The sequence below is a fragment of the Pristiophorus japonicus genome, unplaced genomic scaffold, assembly GCF_044704955.1.
Source record: "Pristiophorus japonicus isolate sPriJap1 unplaced genomic scaffold, sPriJap1.hap1 HAP1_SCAFFOLD_894, whole genome shotgun sequence".
NCBI lineage: Eukaryota > Metazoa > Chordata > Chondrichthyes > Pristiophoridae > Pristiophorus > Pristiophorus japonicus.
In genome coordinates, this window is record NW_027254818.1 from 17953 (window position 1) to 45871 (window position 27919).

Sequence of the window (27919 nt, forward strand, 5' to 3'; positions counted from 1 at the left end):
ACGGACCAAGAGCTGAAAAGTAGAATTAGGCTGGATAGCTCTTTTTCGACCGCACAGACACGACGGTCCAAATGGCCTCTTCTGTGTTGTAAACTGCTATGATTCCATGACACCAATCACCTCCTGTCTGATATAAACCAACCCTCATCACTGACACTAAGTAGACTGCGAAAATATGTTAAAGGGTAAGACTGTAGAAACGCAGTAGTAAACATTTAAGGAGATATTTCATAACTTCTCAGCAAAGATTTATTCAAGTGAGAAATAAAGATGCTAAGAGAAGGATGAACCATCCCTGGCTAATGAAGGAAGTAAAGGATGGTATCAAATTGAATAAAAAGGCATTCAATGTTGCGAAGGACAGTGGAAGGCCAGAGGATTGGGAAATTGTTAGAAACCAGCAAAGGACGACTAAAAAACATGATAAAGACAGAGAAGATAGCACATGAGAGCAAACTAGCAAGAAATATAACAGACAGGTATATAAGAAGGAAACGAGTAGCTAAAGTAAACATTGGTTCCTTAGAGGATGAGACTGGAGAATTAATGATGGGAAATAAAGAATTGGCAGAGATTTAACACAAATATTTTGTATCGGTCTTCACGGTAGAGGACACTGAAAACATTCCAATAGTTGATAATCAAGGAGCTATTGTGGGGGGGGGCGGGGGCTTTAAAACAGCCACTATCAGTAGAGATAAAGTACTAAGCAAACTAAAGGGACTAAAGGTGGACAAGTCCCCTGGACCTGATGACATGCAACCTAGGGTCTTAAAAGTGACTGCAGAGATAGTGGATGCATTGGTTGTAATCTACCAAAATTCCCTGAATTCTGGAGAGGTTCCAGCAGATTAGAAAACCGCAAATGTTACACTCGTATTTAAGAAAGGAGGGAGACAGAGAGCAGGAAACTATAGACCAGTTAGCCTACCATCTGGAGTCCATCATTAAGGAAATAGTGGCAGGACATTTAGAAAATCATATTGCAGTCAAACAGAGTCAGCATGGTAGCTTGGTTTTATAAAAGGGGAATCATGTTTGACAAATTTGTTGGAGTTGTTTGAGGATGTAACAAAAAGAGTGGATAAAGGAAAACCAGTTGATGTCGTATATTTGGATTTCCAGAAAGCATTTGATAAGGTGCCACACAAAAGGTTACTGCACAAGGTAAGAGCTCATGGGGTTGGGGGTAATATATTAGCATGGATAGAGGATTAGCTAACTAACGGAAAACAAACAGAGAGTCAGAATCAATGGGTCATTTCCCGGTTGGCAAACTGTAACTAGTGGGGTGTCGCAGGGATCAGTGCTGGGGCCTCAAATATTTACAATTTATATCAATGACTTGGATGAAGGGACCGAATGCACCATAGCCAAATTTGCTGATGATACAAAAATAGGTGGAAAGCAAGTTGTGAGGAGGACACAAAGAATCTACAAAGGGATATAGATAGGCTCAGTGAGCGGGCAGAAATCTGGCAGATGGACCATAATGTGAGAAAATGTGAGGTTATCTACTTTTGTAGGAAAAATAAAAATGCTAATTATTTAAATGCAGACAATTACAATATGCTGTAGTACAGAGGGAATCCTTCTCCATGAAACGCAAAATGTTAGCATGCAGGTACATCAATTAATCAGGGAAGGCAAATGGAATGCTGGCCTTTATTGCAAGGGGGGTGGAGTATAAAAGTAGGGAAGCCCTGCTACAACTGTACAGGGAACTGGTAAGACAACACCTGGAGTACTGCATAGTTTTGTTCTGGACTTGTCTCCATTCCCGTGCCGAGGGGATTGCTACAAGAGACTGGAGGGGCAACATTTGGGGACACTGATTCCCCACCAATTCCCATTGCCCTTCTTTCTGGTGGATAATGGAGGCGTCACTATGTGTAATGTGCAAGTCAGTAAGAATTGTCAGCAAGCTCTTTCTAATTGGAGATTTTATTCAGTGGAAACTTTCACACACTATTGTAGATTTTGTACCAAAGATCAATTTAAGATTAAAGTAAAAGTTGGTAATTTTATTTCAATCTAAATTTCTGTTGAGAGTCGCTGAATTAAGGGGAAAGATAACACAGCGTTTCTTAAATGGACACTGCAGCCCCGAGAACACCATCAGCAATATATACAGAATATTAAAGTACAGCCCAGTTATAGGGTTAATAACATCAGCAGAAATAAACCCCAACTATCAGAATGAACATGGTTCAATCGGGATGTGGTTAACAGCCTCAATAACAGCAGATTCCAACCCCTACAGTCACTTGTGAACTCGCTGGTGTCTCAGCAGATAGGATGACCGAGTGAATCCCTTCCCACACTCAGAGCAGGTGAACAGCCTCTCCCCAGTGTGAACTCGCTGGTGTTTCAGCAGGTTGGATGACATAGTGAATCTCTTCCCACACTCTGAGCAGGTGAACAGCCTCTCCCCAGTGTGAACTCGCTGGTGTGTCAGCAGGTCGGATGACCGAGTGAATCCCTTCCCACACTCTGAGCAGGTGAACGGCCTCTCCCCAGTGTGAACTCGCTGGTGAACTACAAGCTGAGATGAACAAGTGAATCCCTTCCCACACTCTGAGCAGGTGAACGGCCTCTCCCCAGTGTGAACTCGCTGGTGTATCAGCAGATCGGATGACCGAGTGAATCCCTTCCCACACTCTGAGCAGGTGAACGGCCTCTCCCCAGTGTGAACTCGCAGGTGTGACTGCAGGTTGCACGACTGAGTGAAGCGCTTCCCACACTCTGAGCAGGCGAATGCTCTCTCCCCTGTGTGAACTCGCTGGTGTTTCAGCAAGTGGGATGAATTAGTGAATCCCTTCCCACAGTCTAAGCAGGTGAACGGCCTCTCCCCAGTGTGAACTCGCTGGTGTGTCAGCAGGTGGGTTGACTGAGTGAATCCCTTCCCACACACAGTGCAGGTGAACGGCCTCTCCCCAGTGTGAACTCGCTGGTGTGTCAGCAGGTGGGTTGACTGAGTGAATCCCTTCCCACACACGGAGCAGGTGAACGGCCTCTCCCCAGTGTGAACTCGCTGGTGTATCAGCAGGTCGGATAACTGAGTGCATCCCTTCCCACACTCAGAGCAGGTGAATGGCCTCTCCCCAGTGTGAACTCGCCGGTGAGCTACAAGTTGGGATGACCCAGTGAATCCCTTCCCACACTCAGAGCAGGTGAACGGCCTCTCCCCAGTGTGATTGCGTCGATGAATTTCCAGCGCAGACGGTGATCTGAATACCTTCCCACAGTCACCACATTTCCACGGTTTCTCCATGATGTGGCTATCCTTGTAACTCTCCAGGTTGGACGATCAGTTGAAGCCTCGACCACACACACAACACGTTTACAGTTTCTCCGCGCTGTGAACGGTGTGATGTTTTTTCAGGCTGTGTAACTCATTAAAGCTCTTTCCACAGGCAGTGCACTGGAACACGCTCACTCGGGTGTTTGTGTCTTGTGCTTTTCCAGTCACACTGATAATTGAAATCTTTTCCTACTGGCAGAACAGACAAACATTTCTCCTTCCACTTTCAAAGGCCGATGATATTCAGATCCTGATGAAACGATTGACTCCGTCAGATCTTGACGTGATGTTTGGTTTGTGTTTCCTGTCTGAAAATCTCCCCTTCTAATATGCTGTAAGAGGAGATAACAAAACTCTTCACTGTCAGTACAAGACAGAAATTCACAATAGACACATCTAGTTTCCATGGAACATTCTTTCCTCCCTTGTTCTTCCGAAGCTGTAAATCCCTGTCCCACACATTATCCCGCCTGCTGTGCTGAAATCCAAATCAACACACATTTCTAGACTGTTGCTCCTCCACTCCCAGTTTTCACCACCAATTCTGGCTGGGTTGAGGTCCTACTCACTGGTACACTTCCTTCTCCTAAAGGGATGGACTCTGGCTGGGTTCACTTGTACACTCACTGGTTCCTGTCCCCTGAGTGTGGTGATTCTGGTTGGGCTCAGTTCGACACTCACTGGTTCCCCTCCCTCTCCTTTCCTGAAGGTGCTGACTCTGGCTGGGATAGTTCTGCACTCACTTGTTCCCCTTCCTCTCCTCCCCTGAAGGAACAGTGCAGATGGAGCTTTACTCTGTATCTAACCCGTGCTGTATCTGCCCTGGGAGTGTTTAATGGGACAGTAGATGGAGCTTTACTTTGTATCTAACTCTTGCTGTATCTGCCTGGCAATGTTTGATAGGACAGAGCAGAGGGAGCTTTACTCTGTATGTAATCCATGTAGTACCTGCCCATGAAATGTTTGATGGGACAGTGTAGACAGAGCTTTACTCTTTACCTAACCCATGCTGTACCTGCACTGGGAACAGTTGATGGACCAGGATAGAGGGACCTTTGTGCCATATCCTGGAGCTTTACTCTATACCTAAACCATACTGTATTTGCTCTGGGAGTGTTTGATGGTAATTGCAGAGCAAGTTTTACTCTGCATCTAAACTGTGCTGCACCTGCCCATGGAGTAATTGATGGGAAGGTATAAAGGGAGCTTTTCTCTATCTAACCGGTGCTATACCTTCCCTGTTTGATGGGACAGTGTCGAGGGAGCATTACTCTGTATCTAACCCGTGTTGCACCTGCCCTGGGATTGCTTGATGGGGTAGTGTAGAAGGAGCTTTACTCTGTATCTACCCTGTGCTGTAACTGCCCTGGGAGTGTCTGATGGGACCGTAAAGAGAGAGCTTTACTCTGTATCTAACTCGTTCAGTACCTGCCCTGGAGTGTTTGATGTGACAGTGTAGAGGGAGCTTTACTCTGTATCTAACCCGTGCTGCACCTGCCCTGGGATTGCTTGATGGGGTAGTGTAGAGGGAGCTTTACTCTGTATCTAACCAGTACTGTACCAGCAATGGGCGTGTTGGTGAACCAGGGTAGAGGGAGCTTTATGCTGTATCTAGGAGCTTTACTCTGTATCTAAATGATGCTGTATTTACCCTGTGAGTTTTCAATGGTAATTGCAGAGCAAGCTTTGCACTGTATCTAAACTGTGCTGCACCTGCCCTGGGAGTGATTGATGGGAAGGTATAGAGGGGGATTTTCTCTATCTAACCAGTGCTGCACCTGCCCTGTTTGATGGGACAGTGCACAGGGATCTTTGCTCTGTATCTAACCCGTGCTGTACCTGTCCTGGAAATGTCTAATGGGACAGTGTAGAACATAAGCACAAAACTAACATAAGAAATAGGAGCAGGCCATACGGCCCATCGCGCCTGCTCCACTACCCAACACGATCATGGCTGATCCGATCATGGACACAGGTCCACTTCCCTGTCCGTTCCCCATAACCCTTTATTCCCTTCACTTTTATTCTCTTATCGGTTAATAAACTGTCTATCTCTCTCTTAAATGTATTCAATGTCTCGGCTTCCATAGCTCTCTGAGGCAGCGAATTGCACAGATTTATAACCCTCAGAAGAAATTTCTCCTCATCTCAGTTTTAAATGGGTGGCCCCTTATTCTAAGATTATGCCCCCTAGTTGTAGTCTCCCCTATCAGTGGAAACATCCTCTCTGCATCCACCTTGTCAAGCCCCCTCATAATCTTATACATTTCGATAAGATCACCTCTCATTATTCTGAATTCCAATGAGTAGAGGCTCAACCTTCTCAACCTTTCCTCATAAGTCAAACCCTCTCATCTCCGGAATCAACCTCGTGAACCTTCTCTGAACTGCCTTCAAAGCAAGTATATCCTTTCTCAGATATGGAAACCAAAACTGTACGGAGTATTCTAGATGTGGCCGCACCAATATCCTGTATAACTGTAGCAAGACTTCCCTGCTTTTATACTCCATCCCCTTTGCAATAAAGGCAAAGTAAATGAGTTGACGGCACAAATCATTGCAAATGGGTATGATTTGGTGGCCATTACAGAAACGTGGTTGCAGGGTGGCCAAGACTGGGAATTAAACATACAGGGGTATCTGACAATTTGGAAAGATAGACAAGAAGGGAAAGGAAGTGGGGTAGCTCAGTTAATAAAGGATGATATCAGGGTAGTTGTGAGAGATTATATTGGCTCTAATGAACAAAATGTTGAATCATTGTGGGTGGAGATTAGAGATAGTAAGGGGAAAAAGTCACTGGTCGGCGTAGTTTATAGGCCCCCAAATAATAACTTCATGGTGGGGCGGACAATAATCAAGGGAATAATGGAGGCATTTTAAAAAGGAACGGAAGTAATCATGGGGGATTTTAACCTACATATCGATTGGTCAAATCAAATTGCATGGGGTAGCCTGGAGGAGGAATTCATAGAATGCATACGGGATTGTTTCTTAGAACAGTATGTTACAGAACCTACAAGGGAGCAAGCTATCTTAGATCTGGTCCTGTGTAATGAGACAGGAATAATAAACGATCTCCTAGTAAAAGATCCTCTCGGAATGAGTGATCACAGTATGGTGGAATTTGTAATACAGATTGAGGGTGAGGAAGTAGTGTCTCAAACGAGAGTACTATGCTTAAACAAAGGGGACTACAGTGGGATGAGGGCAGAGTTGGCTAAAGTAGACTGGGTAGACAGACTAAACGGTGGCACAATTGAGGAACAGTGGAGGACTTTTAAGGAGCTCTTTCATAGTGCTCAACAAAAATATATTCCAGTGAAAAAGAAGGGCGGTAAGAGAAGGGATAACCAAGGAAATAAAGGAGAGCATCAAATTAAAAACCAATGCGTATAAGGTGGCCAAGATTATTAGGAAACTAGAAGATTGGGAACATTTTAAATGACAGCAAAGAATGACTAAGAAAGCAATAAAGAAAGGAAAGAGAGATTATGAAAGTAAACTTGCGCAAAACATAAAAACAGATAGTAAAAGCTTTTACCAATATATAAAACGGAAAAGAGTGACAAAGTAAATGTTGGTCCCTTAGATGATGAGAAGGGGGATTTAATAATGGGAAATGTGGAAATGGCTGAGACCTTAAACAATTATTTTACTTCGGTCTTCACAGTGGAAGACACAAAAACCATGCCAAAAATTGCTAGTCACGGGAATGTGGGAAGGGAGGACATAAGAACATAAGAATTAGGAACAGGAGTAGGCCATCTAGCCCCTCGAGCCTGATCCGCCATTCAATAAGATCATGGCTGATCTGGCCGTGGACTCCACTTACCCGCCCGCTCCCCGTAACCTTGAGACAATCACTATCACTAGGGGGGTAGTGCTGGACAGGCTAATGGATCTCAAGGTAGACAAGTCCCCTGGTCCTGATGAAATGCATCCAAGGGTATTAAAAGAGATGGCAGAAGTTATAGCAGTAAAACAGTAAAAGGGAATATTATTTGAATGGGGAGAAATTACAACATGCTGCGTGCAGAGGGACCTGGGGGTCCTTGTGCATGAATCGCAAAAAGTTAGTTTGCAGGTGCAGCAGGTAATCAGGAAGGCGAATGAAATGTTGGCCTTCATTGCGAGAGGAATGGAGTACAAAAGCAGGGAGGTCCTGCTGCAACTGTACAGGGTATTGGTGAGGCCGCATCTGGAGTACTGCGTGCAGTTTTGGTCACCTTACTTAAGGAAGGATATACTAGCTTTGGAGGGGGTACAGAGACGATTCACTAGGCTGATTCCGGAGATGAGGGGGTTACCTTATGATGATTGATTGAGTAGACTGGGTCTTTACTCGTTGGAGTTCAGAAGGATGAGGGGTGATCTTATAGAAACATTTAAAATCATGAAAGGGATAGACAAGATAGAGGCAGAGAGGTTGTTTCCACTGGTCGGGGAGACTAGAACTAGGGGGCGCAGCCTCAAAATACGGGGGAGCCAATTTAAAACCGAGTTGAGAAGGAATTTCTTCTCCCAGAGGGTTGTGAATCTGTGGAATTCTCTGCCCAGGGTAGCAGTTGAGGCTAGCTCATTCAAATCACAGATAGATAGATTTTTAACCAATAAGGGAATTAAGGGTTATGGGGAGCGGGTGGGTAAGTGGAGCTGAGTCCATGGCCAGATCAGCCATGATCTTATTGAGTGGTGGAGCAGGCTCGAGGGGCTAGATGGCCTACTCCTGTTCCTAATTCTTATGTTCTATGTTCTATTCCATTGGCCTTCCTGATCACTTGCTGTACCTGCATATTAACCTTGTGTGTTTCATGCAGAAGTACCCCTAGGTCCCGCTGTACTGCAGCACTTTGCAATTTTTCTCCATTTAAATAATAACTTGCTCTTCGATTTTTTTCTGCCGAAGTGTATAACCTCACACTTTCCAACATTATACTCCATCTGCCAAATGTTTGCCCATTCACTTAGCTTGTCTATGTCCTTTTGCAGGTTTTTTGTGTCCTCACACATTGCTTTGCCTCCCATCTTTGTATCATCAGCAAACTTGGCTACATTACACTTGGACCCTTCTTCCAAGTCATTAATATAGATTGTAAATAGTTGGGGTCCCAGCACTGATCCCTGCAGCACCCCACTAATTACTGATTACCAATCCGAGAATGAACCATTTATCCCGATTCTCTGTTTTCTGTTAGTCAGTTTTCTATCCATGCTAATCCCTCGGAATCGAGGCAGATTTGCTTCCACTCTTAGAATGAGTCCTTAGGTGGCTGAACAGTCCAATATGAGAGCCAGTCTCTGCCACAGGTGGGACAGACAGTCATTGAGGGTAAGAGAGGGTGGGACAGGTTTGCCGCATGTTCTTTCTACTGCCTGCGCTTGTTTTCTGCATGCACTCGGTGATCAGACTCGAGGCGCTCAGTGCTCTCCAGGATGCACTTCCTCCACTTAGGGCGGTGTTTGGCCAGGGACTCACAGGTGTCAGTGGGGATGTTGCACTTTATCAGGGAGACTTTGAGGGTGACCTTGTAATGTTTCCTCTGTCCACCTTTGGCTTGTTTGCCATGCAGGAGTTCAGAGGGAGAACGCTTGATTTGGGAGTCTCATGTCTGGCATGCGGACAATGTGGCCTGCCCAGCGGAGCTGATCAAGTGTGGTCAGTGCCTCAATGCTGGGGATGTTGGCCTCGTCGAGGACAGTAATGTTGGTGTGTCTATCCTCCCAGGGGATTTGTAGGATCTTGCGGAGGCATCGTTGGTGGTATTTCTCCAGCGACTTGAGGTGTTTACTATACATGGTCCATGTCTCTGAGCCATACAGGAGGGCGGTTATTACTCCAGCCCTGTAGACCATGAGCTTGGTGGTAGATTTGAGAGCCTGGTCTTCGAACACGCCTTTCCTCAGGCAGCCAAAGGCTGCGCTAGCGCACTGGAGGCAGTGTTGAATCTCCACATCAATGTCTGCTTTTGTTGATAATAGGCTCCACGTTGTCCAGGGCTGCGACATGGATCTTGATGACTGGGGGGCCGTACTGTGCGGCAAGGACAGGCTGGTGGAGGACTTTGTCTTACGGATGTTTAGCATAAGGCCCATGCTTTCGTACGCCTCAGTAAATACGTCGACTATATCCTGAAGTTCAGTCTCTGAATGCGCGCAGATGCAGGCATCGTCCGTGTACTGTAGCTCGACGACAGAGGTTGGGGTGGTCTTGGACCTGGCCTGGAGACTGTGAAGGTTGAACAGCTTCCCACTGGTTCTGCAGTTTAGTTCCACTCCAGCGGCGAGCTTGTTGAGTGTGAGGTGGAGCATGGCAGCGAGGAAGACTGAGAAGAGGGTTGGGGCAATGACGCAGCCATGTTTGACCCCGGTCCAGACATGGATTGGGTCTGTAATGGATTCGTTGGTAAGGATCACGGCCTGCATGTCATCGTGGAGCAGGCGGAGGATGTTGACGAACTTTTGGGGGCATTCGAAACAGAGGAGGACGCTCCATAGACCCTCGCAGTTGACAGTGTCAAAGGCCTTTGTAAGGTTGAAGGCGGCCTTGTATAAGGCCTTCTTCGACCTTACACATATATTACACCCAACCCAGTGAACTTTTATCTTGTGCAGTAACCTTTTATGTGGCACCTTGTCAAATGCCTTTTGGAAGTCCAAATACATCACATCCACTGGTTCCCCTTTACCCACAATGTTTGTTACATCCTCAAAGAATTCCAGCAAATTTGTCAAACATGACTTCCCCTTCATAAATCCATGCTGACTCTGCCTGACTGAATTATGTTTTTCCAAATGTCCTGCTACTGCTTCTTTAATAATGGGCTAGAACATTTTCCCAACCACAGGTGTTAGGCTAACTGATCTATAGTTTCCTGCTTTTTGTCTGCCTCCTTTTTTTTAAAAATGGGGGTGTTACATTTGCAGTTTTCCAATCTGCTGGGACCTCCTCAGAATCCAGGAATTTTGGTAAATTAAAACCAATGCATCCACTATTCCTGCCGCTACTTCTCTTAAGACCCTAGGATGCAAGCCATCAGGTCCAGGGGATTTATCTGCCTTTAGTCCCATTATCCTACTGAGCACTACCTTCATTGTGATTGTGTTAAGTTCATCGCCCCTCCCCGCCCCCCCCCCCACCACCCCCATAGCCCCTTGACTATCCACTGTTGGGATATTTTTAGTGTCCTCTACCATAAAGACTGATACAAAATATTTGTTCAGCGTTTCTGCCATCTCCATGTACCCCATTACTAATTCCACGGTCTCATCCTCTAAGGGACCAACATTTACTTTAGCCACTCTTTTCCTTTTTATATACCTATAGAAACTCTTGCTATCTGTTTTTATATTTTGTGCTAGTTTACTTTCATAGTCTATCTTCCCTTTTTTAATCATTTTTTGAGTCATTCTTTGCTGGCTTTTAAAAGCTTCCCAATCTTCTGTCCTCCCACTAGTTTTGGCCACTTTATTTGCCCTTGTTTTTAAATTGGATACCGTCCTTTATTTCTTTAGTTTGCCACAGATGGCTATCTTTTCTTTTACACCCTTTCCACCTCACTGGAATATATTTTTCTTGAGAGTTGTGAAATATCTCCTTAAATGTACATCAACTGTTCTACACTTTAATCTATTTTCCCAGTCCACTTTAGCCAACTCTGCCCTCATACCTTTGCAGTCTCCTTTATTTAAGCTTCGTACGCTGGTTTGAGATCCAACTTTTTTGCCCTCCATCTGAAATTGAAATTCAACCTTGATCACTCATTCCAAGAGGATCCTTCACCAGGAGATTATTTATTAATCCTGTCTCATTACACAGAACCAGATCGAAGATAGCCTGCCCCCTGGTTGGTTCCGTTACATACTGCTCAAGAAACTCATCCCTTATGCACCCTATGAACTCTTAGTAGAACTATGTAGAGAGAGCTTTGCTCTGTATCTATCCCATGCTGTACCTGCCCTGGGAATGTCTGATGGAAGAGTGGAGAGTGAGCTTTGCTCTGTATCTATCTGATGCTGTACCTGCCCTGGGAGCATTTGAGGGAACAGTGTAGAGGGAGCTTTGCTCTATATCTTTCCTTTGCTGTACCTGCCCATTATCCCTACTCTCTGCCTCCTGCCGTTTAGCTAATTCCATAACCAGGTCAATAATTTGCCCTCAATTCTGTTAGATAACAGTTTCTTATGTGGGACTTTATCTAATGCCTTCTGGAAATCCATATAAATAAAATTACACCAAACTCATAGCGAATTATTTCTCCCATTGAATTATTTTTAGTCTCGCTTCTCTCATTGGTATTTTGCCAATACCTTCCCTGGATCCCAAGGCTAGGAGAGGCACTCTGGAAGGTATGGGGAGCTGGGACTTGTCCATGAGAGTAACCGAATGTATAAAAACTGAGATAATCTAGAGTGAGAAAGGAGAAAAGGCCCCAAAGTGGAGCAGTGGGTAGGTAACAGGACATCAATTAGTCTCCTCCTGTCTTACAGAAATAAAGAGCATAAGAAATAGCAGCAGGAGTAGGCCATATCGCCCCTCGAGCCTGCTCCGCCAGTCAATAAGATCATGGCTAATCTTTTATCTCAACTCCACTTTCCTACACTATTCCCATATCCCTTGATTCCCCAAATTTACAAAAATCTATCCATCTCTACCTTGAATATACTCAGACTGAGCTTCCACACTCTCTGGGGTGGAGAATTCCAAAGATTCACTGCCCTCGGAGTGAAGAAATGTCTCATCTCAGTCCTAAATGGCCGACCCGTTAATCTGAAACTGTGACACCTAGTTCTAGACTGTACATCCAGGGGAAACATCCACCCTGTCAAGTCCTGTAAGCATTTTACATGTTTCAATGAGATCACTTCTCATTCTTCTACATTCCAGAGCATATAGGCCCAGTCTGCTCAATCTCTCCTCATAGGGCAACAACCGCCCCCAATCCCGGGAAACAGTCCGGTGAACCTTCATTGCACTCCCGCTATGGCAAGTATATCCTTCCTTAGGTAAGGAGACCAAAACTGTAGACAATACTCTCGGTGCGATCTCACCAGGGCCCTATATAACTGCAGTAAGACATCTTTACTCTTATCCTCAAATCCTCTTGTAATAAAGGCCAACATACCATTTGCTTTCTTAATGTCTTGCTCTACCTGCATGTTAACTTTCAGTGATTTGTGTACAAGTGAACATTTCCCCATCTCTCACCATTTAAAAAATACTCTGCTTTTCTATTTTGCCTACCAAAGTGGATAACTTCACATTTCTCCACATTATGGGCCCAAGTTTCCACGTGATTTGCGCCTGAATTTTAGGAGCAACTGGTGGAGAACGGACTATCTTAGAAATCGCAATTCTCCACATTTTTTTTTCTGCAGTTCTAGTCAGGTAGAACAGTTCCACTTTGGAACAGAATTTTTTCTTCAAAAGGGGGCGTGTCTGGCCACTGACGCCTGATTTGAAAGTTTCCACAGTGAAAACATACTCCAAACTAACTTAGAATGGAGCAAGTGAAGATTTTTGTAGAACTGAAAAAACCTGTTCTGCACATTAAAAAAATCAGGCGCAGGTTACAAATTAGGCGTCCAGAACGAGGTGGGGTGGGGAGGGGGGGGGAAAGGGAAGTCATTAAATTCTATAATAAATCCTTATTTATACTTCTACAAATATTATACAAATAAATCCAACCTGAATAAACATTTATAAGCAAAGAAAAGATTAAATAAACCATCTTCCTACCTGTGTGAAAGTGCTTCAACCATGAAGAATTCTGCAGCCGTTTGTTCCCGCAGAGCGGGGGGGGGGGGGGGGGAGAAGGAAACAGCTGTTCGTTCCTGGAAGGGGGGGGGAAGGAGACAGTGAGAAGGCTGCAAGAAGCCTCAGTGCTGATGGCAATAGCTTTTATTAAAAAATGTTCAAAAATTAAACAGCTACAAAGAACTACAAAAATGGCCGAGTGCCAATGTTTCCTTCACACTGCGCGTGCGCGAACGCTCCAACGTGCACGCGCAGCATTGCCGGCAGGAAAAAAAATAATTTAAATAGTACCCGCCCCCTCCCACTTACAAAATCGGTGCGAGTGTAGGCTCCGCCCCCCTGGGCGCCGCGCCAAACAGACAAGGAGCTGCAAAGCGCTCCAGAATCGCGTGTTTTTTTTCCGGCGCCATTTTAGGCACAAAAAACGGGCGCCCAGCTCGGAGGGGCGCCCGTTTTTTATCGTGTGGAAACTTGGGCCCTATATTCCATTTTCCATGTTCTTACCCGCTCACTTAGACTGTCTATATCTCCTTGAAGTCTCTTTGCATCCTCCTCACAACTTATATTCCCACCTAGCTTTGTGTCATCGGCAAACTTGGATATTCAGGTTGAACCTCCCTGGTCCGGCAACCTCTCTGGTCCGGCATCATTCCCGAAGGGACGCGACCCGCACTGTGTCCCGGGGCTGGCTGCTCCTCCACTCTCCTCCTCCCCCCCCCCCCCCCCCGATGGGTTGGAGAGGGAGTGAGGAGAGCAGCGGTTGACCGAGGTGCTGAAGCTGGGCCCAAAATGCTGTGCAGTGGGCTTCTGCACAACACATACACAGAACGCCGCCGGGTCGTTGTGCAGCATTTCGGGCCCAGCTTCGGCTCCTCGGTTGGCTGCCGCACTCCTGGCTCCCTCTCCGCGCCGATCCAACCGGGGAGGGGGCAACGGCTGGCCCTGGGACATAGCGGTCCCCCCACCCCCTGGGACAGAGAGTGAGCCCCACCGCCCCCCCGGGACACAGGACACAGCATGCCCCCCTCCCCCCGGGACACAGAACACAGCGTGCTCCCCGGGACACAGGACACAACATGCCCCCCTACCCCCGGGATCACAGGACACAGCGTGCCCCCACCCCCCCGGGACACAGAACACAGCGTGCCCCCCTTACCCCGGGACACAGCATGTGGCCCGACCTGGGGGAGGGGAGCACTGGAGACGGCGGGGAGAGGAGGAGCAGCCAGCCCCAGGTCAGCAGTACACTATATTCTTGTTTAACTGTAACGCTTCTGTGCGGTTTGGTTTTGCTTTTTCTAACGGAGAGCTCTGGACAACAGCTTCATGCCACCTCGTGTCAACTGGACTCTGACCTGGATTCCAGTGAATGGAGCAGAAACCTGTCCGGAAACTTTGCTGACAATGGGATTTTTAAGTCTGGGGTCTGCGTAATCTCCCGTGGTCCAGAAAATTCTCTGGTCCGGCACCGGTCAGGTTCCGAGGATGCCGGACTGGAGAGGTTCAATCTGTGTAACATTTGGTCCCTTCAGCCCAATCATTGATATAGATTGTGAATAGCTGGGGCCCAAGCACCGATCCTTGCGGTACCCCATTAGTTACAGCCTGCCAACCCAAAAATGACCCGTTTATTCCTATCCTCTGTTTTCTCTCCGTTAACCAATCCTCAGGCCATGCTAGTATTTTACCCTTGATCCCATGGGCCCTCATTTTGTTCAATAACCTTTTGTGTGGCACCTTATCAAATGCCTTCAGAAAATCCAAATACACCCCATCCACTGGTTCTCCCTTATCTATTCTGCTAGTTACAACCTCAAAAACTAACAGATTTGTCAAACATGATTTCCCTTTCATAAATTCATGTTGACTCTGCCCAATCTTATTATTCTCTAAATGCCCTGTTACCACCTCCTTAATAATAGATTCTAGTATTTCCCCTGCTACTGATGTCAGGCTAATTGGTCTGTAGTTCCATGTTCTCTCTCCCTCCTTTCTTAAATAGAATCATAGAAGTTTACAGCATGGAAGGAGGCCATTTTGACCCATCGTGTTCGCGCCAGCCAACAAGAGGCAATCCAGCCTAATCCCACTTTCCAGCTCTAGGTCCGTAACCCTGCAGGATACGGTACTTCAAGTGCACATCCAGGTACTTTTTAAAATGTGGTAGAGTTTCTGCCTCTACCACCCTTTCAGGCAGTGAGTTCCAGACCCCCACAACCCTCTGTGTGAAGAAATTTTCCCTTAAATCCCCTCGAAGCCTTCTACGATTTACTTTAAATTTATGCCCCCTGGTTGTTGACCCCTCTGCTAAGAGAAATAGGCCCTTTCTATACACTATATCTAGGCCCTCATAATTTTATACACCTCAAAGAGGTCTCCCCTCAGCCTCCTCTGTTCGAAGGAAAACAACTCCAGCCTATCCAACCTGTCCTCATAGCTAAGATTCTCCACTCCCAGCAACATCTTCGTAAATCTCCTCTGTACCCTGTCCTGTGCAAGCACATCCTTCCTGTAATGTGGTGACCAGACTGCACACAGTACTCCAGCTGTGGCCTAACCAGTGTTATATACAGTTCAAGCATAACCCCCCCTGCTCTTATAGTCTATGCCTCGGCTAATAAAGGCAAGCATTCTGTTATGTATTTAACCCCTTGTAACCTGCATCACACCTGTCCACCAGAGGGCCTACCTGTTGGAAGATATCAATCAACTGGTCAGGTGGCAGAACAGTGGCAAATGGAATTTAGTCCGGAGAAGTGTGAAGTAATGCATTTGGGGAGGGCTAACAAGGAAAGGGATTACACATTAAATGGTAGGACACTGAGAAGTGTAGAGGAACAAAGGGATGTGCATGTCCACAGATCCTTGAAGGTAGCAGGCCAGGTAGATAAGGTGGTTAAGAATGCATACGGAATGTGTTACACTCATAATAAATGGTCAGACCGAGTACTGTGTGTAATGAGCAAGTGTGACCTTAGTTGGAGTCCCAAGGGATCTCAGCATCCCTTGGGAGCACAGTATATAAGCAGGCCACCCACGAGGTACCTGCACTCTGGAACTATAATAAAGGAGCTAAGGTCACACTTGCTCATTACACACAGTACTCGGTCTGACCATTTATTATGAGTGTAACACATTCCGTATGCGTTCTTAACCACCTTATCTACCTGGCCTGCTACCTTCAAGGATCTGTGGACATGCACATCCCTTTGTTCCTCTACACTTCTCAGTGTCCTACCAATTAATGTGCAATCCCTTTCCTTGTTAGCCCTCCCCAAATGCATTACTTCACACTTCTCCGGACTAAACTCCATTTGCCACTGTTCTGCCCACCTGACCAGTTGATTGATATCTTCCTGCAGTCCACAGCTTTCTTCTTCATTATCATCACACGGCCTATTTTTGTATCATCTGCAAACTTCTTAATCATATTCCCTACATTCAAGTCTAGATCATTGATGTATACCGCAAAAAGCAAATATTGGTGTTACATCAGCTACCCTCCAATCCACAGGAACTGTTCTAGAATCTATGGAATTTTGGACGATGACAACCAATACATCCACTATTTCTAAAGCAACCTCTTTCAAAACCCTAGGATGTAGGCCATCAGGTCCAAGGGACTTATCGGCTTTTGGTCCCATTCATTATTCAAGTACTATTTTTTTTACTAATACCAATTTCTTTCAGTACTCATTCTCACTAGACTCCTGATACTTCACTATTTCAAGGAGGTTTTTTGAATCTTCTTCTGTGAAGACAGGCACAATGTAGTTGTTTAATTTATCTGCCATTTCCTTATTCCCCATTATAATTTCTCCTGTCTCAACCTGTAAGGGACCCACATTTACTTTCTCTAATCTTTTCGTTTTTACATACCTATAAAAGCTTTTACAGTTTGTTTTTATATCTAGTTTACTCTCGTATTCTATTTTCCCTTTCTTTATCAATTTCTTATTTATTCTTTGCTGAAGTCTAAAATCCTCCCAATCCTCAGGCTTACTACTCTTTTTGGCTCCATTATTATGGTCACTCTTCCCTAAAAGTTCCTTTAATACAAGTTTATTAATGACCCTTTTCTCATTGCACAATACCAGATCTAAAGTAGCCTGTTCCCCAGTTGGCTCCTCAACATACTGATCTGGTAAACTATCTTGTACACATGCCATGAAATTGTCCTCCACACCATTACTGCAAATTTGGTTTGCCCAATCTATATGAAGATTCATGATTTATACTCTGCTCTACTTTACAACTACTCTTAGCTCCACCCAAACTGATCCTATTTCTTGATTTTCCGAGCCAAGAACCTTTCTCTCTACTGTCTTTATCCCATCCTTTATTATAGGGGCTACATCTCCTCCTTTTCCATTTTGCCCATCTCTTCTAAAAGTGAAGTATTCTGGAATATTTAGTTCCCAACCATGTCTCCTTAATGGCTGTTAGATCAAACCTATTAAATTCATCTATGGCGGCTCACCACCATCTTCTCAAGGGGAATAAGGGATGGGCAATAAATACTGGTCTTGCCAGTGACGCCCACATCCCATGAACAAATAAAAAATGTTTTGCGCACAGATATAGTGTCTTTAGATTTGACTTATTTCTATTCTTCCCTGATGTCACCTTAGTCACTGAAGCCTTATTACCTTTGTTAGTTTCTCTGTCCCTTCCTGACCCACTCTGCTTAGTTTTACTCAAAACTCTGCTCTGCTCTAGAGACTTGACATTTCTCTTGCTGCTTTTAAATTTACTCTTTCCTGAAACCTCCCACCCCACTCCTTCATTAGTTTAAAGCCCTGTCGACTGCCCTAGTTATTCAGTTCGCCAGCACACTGGAGCCCATCCCAATGGAACAGTTCCCTCTTTCCCTAGTACTGGTGCCAGTGGCCCATGAACTGAAACCCCTTACATCCACACCATTCTTTGAGCCACGCATTTAAACCTTTAATACGTTTGTCCCTATGCCAATTTGCTTGTGGCTCGAGTAACAATGCAGAAATTATTACCTTTGAGGTTCTGATTATTTGGATCCTAGCTCCTCATATGCCGTCAGTAGAACTCATTGGGGAAACTAAAACTAGGGGGCATAGTCTCAGAATAAGGGGCAGCCCATTTAAAACTGAGATAAGGGGGAATTTCTTCTCTCAGTGGGTTGTAAATCTGTGGAATTCTCTTCCCCAGAGAGCTGTGGTGGCTGGGTCATCGAATGTATACGATGGAGATAGACAGAATTTTGAGCGATTAGCGAATAAAGGTTTATGGGGAGCAGGTAGGGAAATGGAGCTGAGTCCATGATCAGATCAGCCATGATCTTATTAAATGGCGGAGCAAGCTCGAGGGGCCAAATGGCCTACTCCTGCTTCTATTTCTTAAGTTCGTATTAACCTCATTCCTGGTTCTACCCATGTCATTGGTTCCTACATAGACAACTGGATCCTCCCCCTCCCATTTCAAGTTCTTCCCCAGCCACGAGGAGATACCCTTAACCCTGGCACCAGGCAGGGAACACAACAGTGCTATTGTTAGTTTGCACATCCTCCCTGCAGTCATTTTCCTCATGCATACAGGCAGCAAGTATTTCAGAGCTGTTGGACAATGTCAAGGGCTGATGCTCCTTCATCACTACATACTGGCCTCCCGTCCCTGACCATTGACCAAACTCTCTGCCTCCCTGATGCCCCGCAATGTCTGCACCTTGTACTCCAGCTCAACAACTCTGAGCCGAAGTTCCTCGAGCTGCAGACACTTACATAGAAACATAGAAACTAGGTGCAGGATTAGGCCATTCGGCCCTTCGAGCCTGCACCGCCATTCATGGCTGAACATGCAACTTCAGTACCCCATTCCTGCTTTCTCGCCATAACCCTTGATCCCCCTAGTAGTAAGGACTTCATCCAACTCCTTTTTGAATATATTTAGTGAATTAGCCTCAACATTCTGTGGTAGAGAATTCCACAGGTTTACCACTCTCTGGGTGAAGAAGTTTCTCCTCATCTCGGTCCCAAATGGTTTACCCCTTATCCTTAGAATGTGACCCCTGGTTCTGGACTTCCCCAACATTGAGAACATTCTTCCTGCATCTAACCTGTCTGAACCCATCAGAATTTTAAATGTTTCTATGAGGTCCCCTCTCATTCTTCTGAACTCCAGTGAATACAAGCCCAGTTGATCCAGTCTTTCTTGATGGGTCAGTCCCGCCATCCCGGGAATCAGTCTAGTGAACCTTCGCTGCACTCCCTCAATAGCAAGAATGTCCTTCCTCAAGTTAGGAGACCAAAACTGTACACAATACTCCAGGTGTGGCCTCACCAAGGCCCTGTACAACTGTAGCAACACCTCCCTGCCCCTGTACTCAAATCCCCTCGCTATGAAGGCCAACATGCCATTTGCTTTCTTAACCGCCTGCTGTACCTGCATGCCAACCTTCAATGACTGATGTACTATGACACCCAGGTCTCGTTGCACCTCCCCTTTTCCTAATCTGTCACCATTCAGATAATAGTCTGTCTCTCTGTTTTTACCACCAAAGTGGATAACCTCACATTTATCCACATTATACTTCATCTGCCATGCATTTGCCCACTCACCTAACCTATCCAAGTCGCTCTGCAGCCTCATAGCATCCTCCTCGCAGCTCACACTGCCACCCAACTTAGTGTCGTCCGCAAATTTGGAGATACTACATTTAATCCCCTCATCTAAATCATTAATGTACAGTGTAAACAGCTGGGGCCCCAGCACAGAACCTTGCGGTACCCCACTAGTCACTGCCTGCCATTCTGAAAAGTACCCATTTACTCCTACTCTTTGCTTCCTGTCTGACAACCAGTTCTCAATCCATGTCAGCACACTACCCCCAATCCCATGTGCTTTAACTTTGCACATTAATCTCTTGTGTGGGACCTTGTCGAAAGCCTTCTGAAAGTCCAAATATACCACATCAACTGGTTCTCCCTTGTCCACTCTACTAGAAACATCCTCAAAAAATTCCAGAAGATTTGTCAAGCATGATTTCCCTTTCATAAATCCATGCTGACTTGGACGTATCATGTCACCTCTTTCCAAATGCGCTGCTATGACATCCTTAATAATTGATTCCATCATTTTACCCACTACTGAGGTCAGGCTGACCGGACTCTAATTCCGTTTTCTCTCTCCCTCCTTTTTTAAAAAGTGGGGTTACATTGGCTACCCTCCACTCGATAGGAACTGATCCAGAGTCAATGGAATGTTGGAAAATGACTGTCAATGTATCCGCTATTTCCAAGGCCACCTCCTTAAGTACTCTGGGATGCAGTCCATCAGGCCCTGGGGATTTACCGGCTTTCCATCCCATCAATTTCCCCAACACAATTTCCCGACTAATAAGGATTTCCCTCAGTTCCTCCTCCTTACTAGACCCTCTGACCCCTTTTATATCCGGAAGGTTGTTTGTGTCCTCCTTAGTGAATACCGAACCAAAGTACTTGTTCAATTGGTCAGCCATTTCTTTGTTCCCCGTTATGACTTCCCCTGATTCTGACTGCAGGGGACCCATGTTTGTCTTTACTAACCTTTTTCTCTTTACATATCTATAGAAACTTTTGCAATCCGTCTTAATGTTCCCTGCAAGCTTCTTCGCGTACTCCATTTTCCCTGCCCTAATCAAACCCTTTGTCCTCCTCTGCTGAGTTCTAAATTTCTCCCAGTCCCCGGGTTCACTGCTATTTCTGGCCAATTTGTATGCCACTTCCTTGGCTTTAATACTATCCCTGATTTCCCTTGATAGCCACGGTTGAGCCACCTTCCCTTTTTTATTTTTTACGCCAGACAGGAATGTACAATTGTTGTAGTTCATCCATGCGGTCTCTAAATGTCTGCCATTGCCCATCCACAGTCAACCCCTTAAGTATCATTCGCCAATCTATCGTAGCCAATTCACGCCTCATACCTTCAAAGTTACCCTTCTTTAAGTTCTGGACCATGGTCTCTGAATTAACTGTTTCATTCTCCATCCTAATGCAGAATTCCACCATATTATGGTCACTCTTCCCCAAGGGGCCTCGCACAACGAGATTGCTAATTAATCCTCTCTAAGATGGCCTCCCCCCCTAGTTGGTTCCTCAACATATTGGTCTAGAAAACCATCCCTTATGCACTCCAGGAAATCCTCCTCCACCGTATTGCTTCCAGTTTGGTTAGCCCAATCTATGTGCATATTAAAGTCATCCATTATAACTGCTGCACCTTTATTGCATGCACCCCTAATTTCCTGTTTGATGCCCTCTCCAACATCACTACTACTGTTTGGAGGTCTGTACACAACTCCCACTAACGTTATTTGCCTTTTGGTGTTCTGCAGCTCTACCCATATAGATTCCACATCATCCAAGCTAATGTCCTTCCTAACTGTTACATTAATCTTCTCTTTAACCAGCAATGCTACCCCACCTCCTTTTCCTTTTGTTCTATCCTTCCTGAATGTTGAATACCCCTGGATGTTGAGCTCCCAGCCCTGATCATCCTGGAGCCACATCTCTGTAATCCCAATCACATCATATTTGTTAACATCTATTTGCACAGTTAATTCATCCACCTTATTACGGATACTCCTTGCATTCAGACACAAAGCCTTCAAGCTAGTTTTTTTTAACACCCTTGGTCCTTTTAGAATTTTGCTGTACAGTGGCCCTTTTTGTTCTTTTCCTTGGGTTTCTCTGCTCTCCACTTTTCCTCGGGTTTCTCTGCTCTCCACTTTTCCTCGGGTTTCTCTGCTCTCCACTTTTCCTCATCTTCTCTCTGTCTTTTGCTTTTGTCTCCTTTTTGTTTCCCTCTGTCTCCCTGCATTGGTTCCCATCCCCCTGCCATATTAGTTTAACTCCTCCCCAACAGCACACGCAAACACTCCCCCGAGGACATTGGTTCCGGTCCTGCCCAGGTGCAGACCGTCCGGTTTGTACTGGTCCCACCTTCCCCAGAACCTGTTCCAATGCCCCAGGAATTTGAATTCCTCCCTGCTGCACCACTGCTCAAGCCACGTATTCATCTGTGCTCTCCTGCGATTCCTACTCTGACTAGCATGTGGCACTGGTAGCAATCCCGAGATTACTACTTTCGAGGTCCTACTTTTTAAATTTAGCTCCTAGCTCCTTAAATTCGTTTCGTAGGACCTCATCCCTTTTTTTTAAACCTATGTCGTTGGTACCAATGTGCACCACGACAACTGGCTGTTCTCCCTCCCTTTTTAGAATGTCCTGCACCCGCTCCAAGACATCCTTGACCCTTGCACCAGGGAGGCAACATACTATCTTGGAGTCTCGGTTGCGGCCGCAGAAACGCCTATCTATTCCCCTCACAATTGAATCCCCTATCACTATCGCTCTCCCACTCTTTTTCCTGCCCCCCTGTGCAGCAGAGCCAGCCACGGTGCCATGAACTTGGCTGCTGCTGCCCTCCCCTGATGAGTCATCCCCCTCAACAGTACTCAAAGCAGTGTATCTGTTTTTCAGGGGGATGACCAATGGGGACCCTTGCACTACCTTCCTTGCACTGCTCTTCCTGCTAGTCTTCCATTCTCTAGCTGGCTGTGGACCCTTCTCCTGCGGTAAGACCAACTCGCTACACGTGCTACTCACATCATTCTCAGCATCGTGGATGCTCCAGAGTGAATCCACCCTCAGCTCCAATTCCGCAACGCGGTCCGTCAGGAGCTGGAGGCGGATACACTTCCCGCAGATGTAGTTGTCAGGGACACCGGAAGTGTCCCTGAGTTCCCACATGGTACAGGAGGAGCATATCATGTGACCGAACTCTCCTGCCATGACTTAACCCTTAGATACACTTAAATTGGCAACAACAATGTTTAAAGTTACTCACTGTTATCGAAGAGAAAAAAGAAAAACTACTCACCAATCACCAGCCAATCACTTACCCCCTTGGCTGTGACGTCACCTTTCTATTTCTTTTTGCCTTCTCCCTGTAGCTGTACAAGCACGCCTCTCCACGCACCTCCTCGACGCTGGGCCCCGGACTTCCTGCTGTGCCTTTTATAGGCCTCTCACCGAACAGACATGGGCGCTCGGGATCGCCATGCTCTTCACAAACTCCCACATGCTGCAGATACGGCAAACCACCTGCCCTGACATGTCTATCTAACCTTCTTTCAACAACTCTTGGACACCAACGGCTCTTCGGAACATTCTTCCCCTTCACTTCCCTCTGATCCCATCCCTTCTTCCAATCTCACCCCCTGCTGTGTTTTTACTATGCCCTCTGACCTTCCTCTCTCTCTGACCCCGAACGATCGGTCCTCAGCAAAGGCCTGAGCTTCATCCCCTTACACCCCCACTTCGATGAATTTTGAGGTCGGACGATGCTGAGCTCTTTTTCCATTTCCTTCATCTCCGTGCCCACTTCTTCGGCCAGGAGTCTTCCCCCTGCACAGCTGACCCTTTCTCCTGTTTTCAGAATTCTCGCTCTACCTGAACCCCTCCCTCTGGCCTCTAGAGAAAACAGGGAATTATAGGTTTGTCAAGCATGATTTCCCTTTCATAAATCCATGCTGACATCGATGGTGGGGAAAATGTTGGAATCAATTATTAAAGATGTAATAGCAGCGCATTTGGAAAGCAGTGACAGGATCGGTCCAAGTCAGCATGGATTTATGAAAGGGAAATCATGCTTGACAAACCTAGAATTTTTTGGGGGATGTAACTAGTAGAGTGGACAAGGGAGAGCCAGTGGATGTGGTGTATTTAGGCTTTTGACAAGGTCCCACGCAAGAGATTAGTGTGCAAAATTAAAGCACATGGTATTGAGGCTAATGAACTGACGTGGATAGAGAACTGCTTGGCAGACAGAAAGCAAAGAGTGGGAATAAACGGGTCCTTTTCAGAATGGCAAGCAGTGACTCGTGGGATACCGCAAGGCTCAATGCTGGGACCCCTGCTACTTATAATGTACATTAAAGATTTAGACGAAGGAATTGAATGTAATATCTCCAAGTTTGCAGATGACACTAAGCTGGGTGGCAGTGTGAGCTGTGAGGAGGATGCTAAGAGGCTGCAGGGTGATTTGGACAGGTTAGGTGAATGGGCAAATACATGGCAGATGCGGTATAATGTAGATAAATGTGAGGTTATCCACTTTGGTCATAAAAACAGGAAGACAGATTGTTATCTGAATGGTGACAGATTAGTAAAAGGGGAGGCGCAACGAGACCTGGGTGTCATGGTACATCAGTCATTGAAAGTTGGCATACAGGTACAGCAGGCAGTGAAGAAGACAAATGGCATGTTGCCCTTAATAGCAAGAGGATTTGAGTATAGGAGCAGGGAGGTTGTACAGGGCCTTGGTGAGGCCACACTTTGAATATTGTGTACAGTTTTGGCCTCCTAATCTGAGGAAGGACATTTTTGCTATTGTGGGAGTGCAGCGAAGGTTCACCAGACTGATTCCCGGGATGACAGGACTGACATATGAAGAAAGACTGCACCGACTAGGCTTATATTCAATGGAATTTAGAAGAATGAGAGAGGATCTCATAGAAACATATAAAATTCTGACAGGATTGGACAGGTTAGATGCAGGAAGAATGTTCCCGATGATGGGGAACTCCTGAACCAGGGGATAAGGGGTAAGCCATTTAGGACAGAGATGAGGAGAAACTTCTTCACTCAGAGAGATGTGAGCATGTGGAATTCTCTACCACAGAAAGTTATTGAGGCCAGTTCGTTAGATATATTCAAAAGGGAGTTAGATGTGGCCCTTACGGCTAAAGGGATCAAGGAGTATGGCGAGAAAGCAGGAATAGGGTACTGAAGTGCATGATCAGCCATGATCATATTGAATGGTGTTGCAGGCTCGAAGGGTCGAATGGCCTACTCCTGCACCTATTTTCTATGTTTCTATTTTGCCCTCTCTAGTCCTCTTCATTGCAAACTGCCGATGCGACATCGGCCATCGCACTGCTACTCACTCCCTCCCTCCAACCTCACTCCCTCTGAATTTGCAGCACTGCGCTCTCTCAGATCCAACCCCTACATTGTCATTAAACCTGTTGACAAGGGTGGTTCTGTTATTGTTTGACGAACCAACCTCTACCTTGCAGAGAGTGATCGCTAACTCTCTGACACTTCCTCCTATCTCCCCCTGGACCATGACCCCACCACCGAACATCAAGCCATCATTTCCCAAAATGTCACTGACCTCATCTCCTCTGGAGATCTTCACTCCACAGCCACCAAATCTCATAGATCCCCAACCCCACACAGCCCGCTTCTACCTCCTTCTCAAGATCCACAAACAGGACTGCCCTGGTAGACCCATCATTTCAGCCTGTTCTTGCCTGAAATAAAACTTATTTCTTCCTATCTTGATTCTATTTTTTCTCCCCTTGTCCAGTGACTCTTCCAATGCCGTCCGCCACTTTAACAGTTTCCTGGCCCCAACTTTTCACAATGGATGTCCAATCCCTCTACACTTCCATCTCCCACCAGGATGGCCTGAGGGCGCACCGCTTCTTCCTCGAGCAGAGGCCCAACCAGTCCCCATCCACCATCACCCTTCCTCCTCTTCCACCTGGCTGAACTTGTTCTCACATTGAACAACTTCTCCTTTAACTCCACTCACTTCCTCCAAATTAAAAGGTGTTGCTATCGGAACCCATATGTGTCTTTGTTCCAGTCCTACTCGGGTCCCCTCTTTTTCCGGTAGATTGATGACTGAATCAGTGCCGTCTCCTGCTTTCGCTCTAAACTAGAAAATATCATTTACTTTTCATCCAATTTCCACCCGTCCCTCACCGACTCTTCCCTTCCTCGACTTCTGTGTCTCCATTTCTGAGGATAGACTATTGACAAAGATTCACTATAAAGCCCACCGACTCTCACAGCCATCTGGAATACACTTCCTCCCATCCCGCATCCTGTAGGAACTCCATTCCATTCTCCTAGTTTCTCCGTCTCTGTCACATCTGTTCTGATGACGCCACCTTCCACACTAGTGCCTCTGAAATTTCTTCCTTTTTCCTCATCCAAAGATTCCCCTCCGCCATGGTTAACATTGCCCTCGACATGAACATCTCCATTCATTCCGCAAGTGTGACCCTGAGCTTCTGGTCACCTGTCACTTTAATTCTCCACTCCACTCCAAATCTGACCACTCCATCCTTGGCCTTCTACACTTTTCCAACGAAGCTCAATGCAAGCTCGAGGAACAGCACCTCATCTTTCGTTTAGCTACTTTACAGCCTTCTGGACTCAACATCGAGTTCAACAATTTCAGACCATAATCTCTGCCCATATTTTGTTCCCTTTCCTCCTTTTTTTTTACAAATTCTCTGTTTCCCATGGCAGCTGGTAATTATTCAGGCATTCACACCATATCTAGACTCATCTTTTGTTTCCTAACTTGTGCCATTACTATATCAGTTTGGCCCATCATCACTTTTGTCTCTTAAATCTCTTCTGCCCCCCCACCCGATCAGAGATATTGCCTTTTGTTCTTTCCTCTCCTCCCCCTTTCAGGGTCCCAGCATTTCCTTAAGCATCTGTTACATTTGAAACTTTTGCCAGTTCTGACGAAGGGTCAGAGACCCGAAACGTTGGCTCTGCTTCTCTCCACAGATGCTGCCTGACCCGCTGAGATTTCCAGCCTTTTCTGTTTTATTTCATTAGTTAATTCATTATTTTTTTATTATTTAAATGTTATTACTTAATTGTTTTATCTAATTTAGTTACTAATTAAATAAAGTAGTTCTAAATTAGATTGTTTGTCTGACATCCAGTACTGGATGAGCAGAAGTTTTCTCCAAATATTGAGAAGACCGAAGCTATTATCTTTGGTCCCCGTCACAAACTGCATTCCCTAACCATTGACTCCATCCCTCTCCCTCGCATCAATCTGAGAGTGAAAAGACTGTTCGCAACCTAGGTGTCATATTTAACCCGGAAATAAGTTGAGCCACATATCCGCGGCATAACTAAAACTGCCTTTTTCCACCTCCGTAACATTGCCCACTTCAGCCCCTGTCTCAGCTCTTCTGCTACTGAAACCCTCATCCATGCCTTTGTTACCTCTAGACTTGACTACTCCAGCTCACTCCTGGCCTCTCACATTCTACACTACATAAACTTTGAGATTATCCAAAATTCAGCAGCCCGTGTCTTAACTCGCACCAAGTCACGATCACCCACCACCGCTGCGCTCGCTGACCTACATTGGCTCCCGGTTAAACAACGCCTCGCTTTCAAAATTCTCATCCTTGTTTACAAATCACTCTTTTTCAGCCTCACAACCTGACGAGATGTCCGCGCTCCTCAAATTCTGCCCTCGTGAACATCCCTGATTATAATCGCTCCACCAGCGGTGGCCGTGCCCTCAGCTGCCTGGGCCCCAAGCTCAGGAACTCCCTCCCGAAACCTCTCCTCCTCTTTAAGACGCTCCTTAAAACCTGCCTCTTTAAACAAGCTTTTGGTCACCTGCCTTAATTGTTCCTTTTGTGTCTGGGTGTTAAATGTATGTGTTGTGTCTGTCACGCTGCTGTGAAGCCCTTGGGACGTGTTGCTCCGTTAAAGGCGCTATATAAATACAAGTTGTGATTCCAGCAATTGACACTTTGTCAGCCTGCCGAGGGACAAAGCCTGTCCGACTCACCAACCAATCAGCGTCCTGCAGCACCGTGACGTCATTAACCCCCCAGTAGATTCTGCCCCAAGATGGCGGTTGTTGCCCCCGGGTCTGTCACCGGGAGAAGGTCCCGCTCGGGGCAAACGCCGGAGCCGTAGTTCTTGTTCGGGGCTTGAGGCCTACCCCGGGTGTTTAGAAAGCCTCACCCCGCCACTTCCTCCTCCCCTCCGCTCCGGAACCTTCTCTCC

At 46.0% G+C, this 27919-nt stretch overlaps 1 protein-coding gene across 6 annotated transcripts; it reads right to left on the reverse strand.

Annotated features, from left to right (window-relative positions):
* Positions 1–1928: 1928 nt before the first annotated feature.
* LOC139257683 (zinc finger protein 256-like) lies at positions 1929–27919 on the reverse strand. Of its 6 annotated transcripts, none has more exons than XM_070874572.1 (3): positions 27703–27919; positions 13044–13138; positions 1929–3636 (listed from the first exon to the last, which is right to left on the reverse strand). In XM_070874572.1, exon 3 carries the CDS (start codon positions 3272–3274, stop codon positions 2264–2266), a length of 1011 nt encoding a protein of 336 aa, XP_070730673.1. In that variant the 5' UTR covers positions 3275–3636; positions 13044–13138; positions 27703–27919; the 3' UTR covers positions 1929–2263. The 6 variants fall into 6 exon arrangements, with proteins under 6 accessions (XP_070730673.1, XP_070730676.1, XP_070730672.1 ...); XM_070874575.1 differs by lacking the exon at positions 13044–13138 and adding an exon at positions 10975–11038 and having other exon boundaries at positions 27699–27919; XM_070874571.1 differs by having other exon boundaries at positions 27699–27919.

Coding starts and splice junctions, on each gene's coding strand:
- LOC139257683 (XM_070874574.1), bottom strand. CDS start 3,274: ATGGAGAAACCGTGGAAATGTGGTGACTGTGGGAAGGTATTCAGATCA.